The sequence below is a fragment of the Brachyhypopomus gauderio genome, chromosome 9 (assembly GCF_052324685.1).
Source record: "Brachyhypopomus gauderio isolate BG-103 chromosome 9, BGAUD_0.2, whole genome shotgun sequence".
Classification (NCBI taxonomy): domain Eukaryota; kingdom Metazoa; phylum Chordata; class Actinopteri; order Gymnotiformes; family Hypopomidae; genus Brachyhypopomus; species Brachyhypopomus gauderio.
Genome location: NC_135219.1, coordinates 5,550,234 through 5,559,674, shown reverse-complemented (window position 1 = coordinate 5,559,674; position 9,441 = coordinate 5,550,234). Strand labels below are relative to the sequence as shown.

At 40.6% G+C, this 9,441-nt stretch overlaps 1 protein-coding gene across 1 annotated transcript; it reads right to left on the bottom strand.

Annotated features, from left to right (window-relative positions):
• Positions 1–215: 215 nt before the first annotated feature.
• On the bottom strand, positions 216–8,307 carry LOC143523646 (trace amine-associated receptor 13c-like). Its single transcript, XM_077018203.1, has 2 exons — positions 7,364–8,307; positions 216–753 (listed from the first exon to the last, which is right to left on the bottom strand). Exons 1-2 carry the CDS (start codon positions 8,305–8,307, stop codon positions 216–218), a joined length of 1,482 nt encoding a protein of 493 aa, XP_076874318.1.
• Between the last annotated feature and the right edge of the window lie 1,134 nt (positions 8,308–9,441).

Here is a 9,441-nt window from a genome sequence, read left to right as displayed (position 1 = left end):
CAGCCTGCTATAGCCCAAGGGAGAAAGAAGCGTGACGCCTTTGATTTGTCCATAGGGTCACCAACATACATTGACTCCATAGGAGTGCCTCGGGGGGTCCCCAATGAATACAAGCTAGTTGATCAAATAGCTACGGGCTTTGAGAACATTCCAATTATATCAGCCTTGTTTCCAGTAACACCGAACAAGAATGTAGATAGGATCAACTTTGTCCATTACAATGTGCTGAGATTAACCAACCTAACGAGAGACGCAATAGAGGGGCTGAGCGAACAACTAAGAGCTACCTCACTGATGGCCGTACAAAACAGAATGGCTCTAGATATGCTCCTGGCGGAAAAAGGGGGTGTATGTTTCATGTTTGGCGACAACTGTTGTACCTTCATTCCCAATAACACCGCACCGGACGGGTCGGTGACCAGAGCTCTGGACGGACTGAAGGCTTTATCTAAGGAGATGCAGGAGGCCTCAGGTATCAGTAACCCCATGGAGGAGTGGTTCACGAAGGTGTTTGGGAAATGGAAGGCACTAATTATGTCCTTGTTTATGTCAGTAGCAGTGTTTATTGCAATTGTTGTTATTTGTGGATGTTGTTGTATACCATGTATCAGATCTCTCACCCAAAGGTTGATCACAGCCGCGATTGAGAAGGGGGACGCAAAGAACCCACCACCATACACTATGCCACTGATGGCGGAGGATGATGATGACATATCATCTGAAGAAGACGATTCTGTGTGAAAAACTTGTTGTTTTTGATTAATTATGCTTGCTTTGTAGGTATTGGCAGCGTCAGCGACTGATGAAGAATGAAGACGCACCACACATTAGAGCACAACCAACAGCACATGAAAGCTGATTCACTAGCTTAAAAGTAATATGCATGACACATGGGCACATTAATAGAACGGGTCGAGGTGATCTCCCACCAGGCGGGACCTGGGTCTCGGGGACAACGTCAAGTCACGAGACCGTGGGAGATGAAGGGGGGCATCTCCGAATAGTCTGAAAGGTCTCGGCCCACGACTGGGGAGTGATCCAGAACCCACCAATCACATAAAAGAACACATAGACGTTGTACTAACTGACATAGTCACACTATGAATGTATACACATTTAGGGATTTTTATGATTGTCTTTCTTTTAATAAGTGCACTGGGCTAGATAGATTTTAGTATTAGACTAGAGTTAGACCAATGTTTTGGTCTAAAAGGGGGAATGTTGGAAAAAAGAAAATTAAAGGCTAATAACTTGATGTGTCAATTTAGTGTTTTTCAGGAAGACTGTGGGAAAGCAGGAGTAAGGAGGCCTCAGTGGCCTTGAGGAGAACAGAAGGGGCCTATTCAGTGCAGGATGTGTAGCAAGCAGTTTTTAGATAACCAGGCACACAGGCTGGGAGAAGAGGAGCAGGTGAATTTCCATGGAGAGCAGCCAGGATTGGGGAGTTATCGAAACTTAACAAATCGAAACTTATGGACAGAGAGTATGAAAGAGAGGACATCGCCCAGCACGGGAGGCTTTTCGCTTGGACACTGCTGAGATCCACTTGGGTTAGGTAGATTCCTAGGCAACTAGCACCAGTGCACTGAAGAGTTTGTACCACGTATACTTCTATTATATTGCATTCATTAATATTCTATATAAATCATTTTAAAAGAACTTTTGTTGTCAAGACTTTGCTTGGACCACTCAGTCAAAAACCAGTCGGTTCATCGGGGCGGTGTTGGGGCCCGTCTGGGTCGGAGAAGAAAATTCCCAACAGTAGGGGGACACTAACACGCATACAACAAACATCCAGGGAAATGGGAGAACTGACCGCGGAGCTGTATGTGGTTGGAAATAGTATCTAAAAAAGTACTTAATTAGAAATCAATTGGGCTTCAGCAAATGCTTAATTACTACGCAGATCTAGCTAGCTAGGTAGCTAAGGTTTGTCCGCATGCTAACAGTTTGCCGACGTGAGGTAAAGTTAAATTTGAAACGGACAGTTAACACGTAACGGTTAATCGGTAGCTTGTCCTTGCCAACCACAACAGTATTAACACTAACATTACTAAACTCATAGCAAAGTTAAACACTGAAAAACAACTTGTTGGCTTAGCGCTAGTTTTGATAACTATGTTTGGAAAATATGTTGAAATACGACCTTGTTCAAAATTCAAACTCAACAAACACCACCAAGTTAGTTGTGTTAGCTTAGTAAGGATCCACATTAACTTCACTCAGTGAACGTTTGAAGTCCTCTAGATAAATGGTGAAATGCTGGGTCTTCATTTTAGTTTTGGTGCAGAAGGCGCCAAGAAAATCTTCTCTCGAGCATGCGCATTAGTTTCACCACTACCACTATTGCTCGCCCAACAGAGATTTTTTCTTTGGACTTGACATGTTGACTGAGAACCATAATGCTCATTCACTGAACACAAAATATTAAGTTGAATGGTAAAAATGCAGCAGCTGATGGCACAACTCGTTTTTTGTTTTTGGAGTAACTATTTTTATGTTTCATGCTTTGCCCACATTAATTTTTATATTCACAGAACATAAGCAAACAGATTTTTTACAGTGTAGGAAACACTCGGGGCTTATCACCGGCTCGTCACTGGTGGGCTCTTTGCTGCCCGGAAAGGACCTGGAGAGTGCGTCTGCCCACTGGTTCTTCTCCCTAATCCAGCGTTCTGAGACATTGGCATCCATCCACTACACCAGGGGTCGGCAACCTATGGCACGCGTGCCACTGCTGGCAGGCCGAGGCGTAATCACTGGCATGCGCCATGTTGGACCAGCATCAGCAAAAAATAAAAATAAATAAAAAATCTCAGACAGATAGCACGATCCTCCGATCAAAATCGCTCCTCAATGATCTGCACTCAACACCCGCCACAGACCCATGTTTAAATTTAGCCTAATACAAATCAGTTAGCCTACCTGATAGCGTTACAAGAGATGACAGAGCCTCCAGTTAAAAAAACAAAGTGAGGGCATTTCAGCCCTGGACAGAAGACTATGTATGTCAAAGATTGTGCTGTGTGTAAACTGTGCTATGACAACATTGCGTGCCGAACTTCCAGCATTAAGAAGCATTTCGAGGCAAAACACGACACGACGACAAAGAGCCCGCAGAAAAAGCCAAAGCCGTTAAACCTGCCGGCTAGGCGTCCCTGGGTTTTTTTAAAGTGAGGAAATGTCCTGGTTTTTAAATGACCTTCATTGGACTCTTAAAATTTTAATCTACAGGCACTACGGCCGCACGGCACTGCGTGTGACGTAATCCCTGAGCCGCGTCAAGGCTGGATTATTTATTTTGGATTATACTTTAGCGAGTGACCTTAGCGCGCGACTCCTCACACCTCGCGCGAACCTGCATGAAAGGCGGAGGTGTTTATACTTGACGCGTCACATACAATCACTATATAATGCAAGAAAATTTTGAAGTTGGCACTCCATGTCTCACAGATTGCCGATCCCTGCACTACACCGTCAACAAACTTGAGTGACCACATGCAGTGACAGGGTGATGGTACCAGGGTCCCAGTTTACCATAAAACCCTTCGCCCATGAACCCCTGGATCTGTACCTTTATGTAAAGGGGCACATTAATTACCAAACGCTAAATGAAATAAGTACGATTTCAACCTAGAGTTAAAGATTGAGACTGTGTCAGAGTCCCGCACACATTCAAGAGCAAGCAGTGCTTTACAAGTCAGTAGAATTTTTTTAATCAATGCGAAATTTTACTGGGAGCTAATGCAGCGCTGGTAGGAATGGCCTGATTTTGATAGAATTTTCTAATTCTAATCAGAACTCTGACTGCAGCATTTTGAACTATTTAAAGTTTATTTAGATTTCTATATGAGCATCCTGACAGTAATGAGTTACAGTAGTCTAATCTGGAGCTAACAAAGGCGTGATGCATTTCTTAGCTTGGCAATGTTGCGGAGATGTAGGAAAGCTATTCTTGTAGTATTATATATGTATTTGTCAAATGATGGGTCAGTCGAGTATGTCGCCGAGATTTATGGCTACTGAGCCTGCTGTAATTGGGTAGTCTGTGAGATTTAGCATAAGATCTGGTATTTTCTGTCTTGCGGCCTTTGGGTCCAGCAGGAGAACTTCCGTTTTGTCCCTGTTACGTCCCCCTCTCTACGGGTGTGCAGGGTGGAATAAGATAAATACACGGCACGGAGTCAAGCTGATAGCGACTAGAGATTTTACTGGTCCAGAGAGCCAACACACAAAACAGATGTACATAGACAAAAGTCTAGACAAAAGTCGTAACATCTCAAAATGGGCTGAAATGGTAATGCCCATTTACCGTACACATACCACATACACATGTCTGACTACGGTGGGTCACAGGCGGCATCAAAGCAATGAAAGAAATAAAAAACTCTTCCCTACCTAACAAACCCCTAACCTAACAAACATACAAAAGTGACGCCCGCCTCCTATCCTATACAACAAAACAATACTACAAACGAGAAAGAAACTAACCTACCCCACCATAGCCTCCCACATGAACAGTGAGCACAGTACACGCTCTGAAGTATTCAGGAGACCTGATAACCCCCTACATACACCACATGAAACATACATATAGAACTAGACTGGTTTTCTGCACAACAAACAACTCAGCCACACAACCTCAGCCACACAACAACTCTGTCAAACAGCAATCAGGTGTGTCTCTGCCCTCGTGCGTCCTTGCAGCCATAATTTATGCCAGAACGCCCGCCTTCCACAGCGTCCCATTGGTTAGCCGATGAAGCCTTTCTGTAACCGGATTGGTGGAACTCTCCAATGTTGATTGTCCACGGCCAGAGGATGTAGACAGAAAACACAACGTGCACTCCATGCACGTAACAGTCCCCATTAAGTTGGAGGAAGTTTAGCGACATCCAACATTTAACATCTGTTACGCAGGCCTCAATTTTCCCACATCTGGATTTGTCATCATGTTTGGCTGATATGTAAAGTTGGGTGTCATCTGCATAGCAGTGAATACTGACACCATGTTTGTTTATAACTATGCCCAATGGTAGCATATATAATGTAAATAATAGTGGTCCTAAGATGTAGCCTTGCAGGATTCCATATTTCACTTGTGTGCATTTGGACAGAATATTATTGAGCTCTACAATAGAGGTCTGCACTCCCGCGGTAGCCCCGCAGGTCTCGCAGGACCCGTCAAAATATCTTGTGGCGCGGGACAGAATTTAATTGTTATTGGCGGGAGTTTAATTAGTCCAGGCGATGCGGGAGCGGGACCACGTAGAAAAATCACGCAAATTAATAAATATTCTAGAAAATTATAATAATAACGCAATGATTTCCATGCATAAGGAACAGGAGGAAAACAACTAATCATTCAGTAAGTAGGCAATTAACTAATTCAAAACATTCACGTGAACATGAAGTGTGCGTCATTTTGTCATTGTGATACAGAAATGGCAGAGACTAGACGGTCAACCAGTTTCAGCTGTGGAAAATTCAATTAAAACAGGCTAATACACCACAATTAAGCCAACTACAGGCATGTCTGATGTATGGAAGTCATTTTGTAATTAATTTGCTTGTTGTGATAGATGTCAAAGTGTTGGTGTACAATAGCCACAAATCAGGTACCTCTGGTTTGAAGCAACACGCATGCACAATTCGGATGGGATAGCGCGATCCATCACTATATTGCTGTTTTAATAAATACATAAGAAAATTTCAAGTACTAAATTTAAATTAATTCAATTCATATTAGGATTGCGGGCGGGAGCAACAGAAATGTGTATGTGGCGAGCGGGTGCGGGATTAAAACAAGCGATTTTTTTGGCGGGAGTGGCCAGTAACGGGACTAAAACAAGCTGGAGCGGGCAGGAGCAGGTTTAAAAAAGCAGTCCCGCGCAGACCTCTACTGTACAAACTGATAGTGATTAGTTAAGCATAGCCTTGATCTGAGGCAGGAAGGAGATAATTTGTTTCAGTACTGTGGTGGGGCCTAAATCCATATTGGAACTTTTCAAATATGTGATTCCTATGCAGATATAAGCATAATTGCTGGGCTACAGCTTTTTCTATGATCTTGAATATAAATTATATGTGATTTGGTTTCTTGATCAGAGGTTTAATGACCGCCAATTTACAGGATTTGGGTATGTGACCTATTGTAATGGATAAGTTAAGTACCATTAGAAGAGGTTCAGTCACAACTGGTAATGCCTCTTTTAGTAATTTTGAGGGAGCAGAGTCTAGTGTGCAAGTAGTACAATTTAATGATAAAATTATTTTCTACAATTTTGATAGTGGGAGTGGATGAAAAGCTTCAAGTGTTTCCCCTAATGCAAAATTTAGTTCAATATCAACCAAACCAGACGACAGACCAATTGGATTACCTATAAAAGGTTTGAAATTTTGTCTAATATTCTCTATTTTATTATAAAATAAATCCATAAAAATATTATTAGTGAGGTTTCCTCTGATCCACATATAAGCTCGTACAGAGCTAATTGCCCCTATTTTCTTTTTTCAAATGGCTGCCCTCTTTCCCGAGAAATACTGATATGAGAGACGAGCCTTTCCTGCTATGCACCCTGGGTTAGCCACCTGCCTAACCAGCTATGGATGAAGGATCAACCCACTGCCCTGGCCCTTCTCACCACCCCAAATTCTCCCTTGCATCTCCACAGCCCTTGTAAAGCGCTATATAAATAAATTCTGATTTGATTTGATTAATTGGGGTCAGATGTGTTTCTTTCAGATGTGTAGCCTATCAATGATTATTTTAAAATGGCTTCGTGTAACAAGGAGATCACTGTCCTGTGCTGTATACATTACTGTTCGGTACAGGCTCTGACCATCCCTCTGGGCTTGAATATGTGTCTCTACATGGTTATTTCCAAGTGTGTGTCCTCATTCATTCCTCGCATCACAATTACGTTATGGACATCATATATGTCTATCATTTACGAAAAGGATATCATGCCTGTACATTTCTAGTATCATCTAGAAATAAAATATAGGGTACATCTCAAGTAGGTAAGTAGAACAGGTGTTAAAACGTTTATTAAAATAAGCCCTCAAAAACCTCAAGACAATTGTAAAAGCAGTTTCAACCACCAAAGAATATTCATCATTCTACAATCAGTGCAAAATATCTAGAATAAATAAAATAAATTTAACAGATCTCCTACACCATGAGTATAACAAGACTTAATCAGTAGACACATAAATTGATATCTTCAGTAATTCTTCAGATTCTATAACATTAGCAAATACAGCATAACTGTATGAATTACCTAATCAACAGCCATGGGTGACAATCACCATATAATGCAAATGTTATGTATAATATCTACAATCTGGCTAAGTGCTAAGTGTTAAAATTAATTTAACAGATTTTCTAAACCATGGATAAAACAAAGCATAAATCAGTGGATTAATTGCAGAATTAAGAAAAGCCAGCATCATAAATGTCTGTAGTGTGTCTACTTGAATCTCTATTACACTACCTAAAACAGTGTAAAAAAAGGATGGCAATAAACAGGCCACAAACACAGTTACTAAAATGCCAAGCACTTTTGCAGCTTTTCTCTCAGATTTCATTGAGTATGTTGTTTTCTTTGAGGTCTGACTCCTAGTGTGATTATTAAGCTCTCTAATGGCTGTGGCATGTTTTTTGGCAATAAAAAAAACTTGAACATACAATATAATAATGATAGCAAGTGGAAAAGCAAAATTCAGCAGAAGATCAACCATAGACCAGACATCAGTCAGCACAAAAAAGCATCTTCTGGAACATGCTGCTCCACCTAATGATGTTAAATTAAAGTACTGTAGTGTTATATTATATGACAATGACACACACCAGTCACATAGAACCACAATGCACATTGTGCTCACTGAAACTGTTTTGGTGTACAGGAAAGGGTTACAGAGAGCAAAATATCGATCCACAGCAATGAGGGCAACATTATATATAGATACACTTGTGAGAAAACTCGCAGTTAACAAATACCATGCACAGAAAACTCTCCTGAAAATACAACATGATTCAATCATTTGAAGTAATGTTGTTGGCATCACCAATGCCCCGATGAGAAAATCCGACACAGCCATTGACAACATGAGCATATTAGTTGGTGTGTGAAGCTGCTTGAAGTGACACACAGAGATGATGATGACCAGGTTCCCACACACTGTCACCAAAACAATACATATTAAAGCCATATACAATAACACATATACTGCAGTAGATAGAGATCTCTCTGGACAGGTATAATTGAAGCAGTCGTCAATTTGGTTTATTGCGGTAAAATTCATGGATCAAAATGTTAATTTATCTGAATGACCCTTGAGGCTACAGGAAGTCAAGTTTCAAAAAATGTTGTAGGCTGAGGAACCAACACCTCTGATATTTATATGGTTTTGACACCATATGCTCAAACCCGTTAGCATGATGTAATACTGAGGTAACAAAAGAAAATCTGACTGCAGTCAGTTTTTCTTGTCATATTGCCTCTGTTTATATTTTGTAATAAAGTTTTGTATGCTGCACTTATTCATTTTTGTCTGCTCATGTATAGCATAAAAGTACAATGACAATGATTTTTTATACCCTTAGAATCATTAATGATCAGTGTTGCGAATAACGCCGTTAAAAATAACGGCGTTAGGTAACATCGTCATTTTGTCAGTAACGGGATAATATAATTAGTTACTTTTCCTGTCGTTACAACGCCGTTTACGTTACTGGTCATTAAAAGCGGTGCGTTACTATATTGATATACTAACAGTAATGCGAGCGGACCGCTGCCCAGGCTAGTGAGGAGTAACAGATCTCGATAGATCACAGTTCTCGGTGTAACACCTGTTTAACTTAACAAGTCAGTAAGCGATTGGCTAAGGCAGCGTTATGATAGCCAATCAGAGCCAGTGTTTTTACACGTGCGCCGAAGCACGCGAGTGACACGACACAAAAGGAGAAGAGGCCGAAATGTCAGGGGCAAGCCGAAGAAAACTAGAACTTTCAAGGCGATATAAACATTATTTAAGAAAATACTTGAAGTTCCTGAATGTCTACCAGACTGGGTATTTGATTTATTTAATTAAGAATAGAGGTTTTAATGTTAAGTTTACTTCTATTGTAAACAAACCAGTTGTCTCAGGTTGAGAGAATTTAATTTAATTTCATAGATGTAAATGCACTTTATATAGTGTAACTGTTTAGGATTTTATCCTGCACTGGTCTGTGGATGTACAATAAATATCAAAAGTTAAACAATTTTCTGTTCTACTCATTTCAACTGACTGTAAAAACTGCTTTAAAAAAACTTAATTAATTGGCATATTACCTTTTTCTAACTGTAACGCAAATAGTTACTTTCCCTGGTAACGAGTTACTTTTATTATAGAGTAATTCAGTTACTAACTCAGTTACTTTTTTGAACAAGTAGT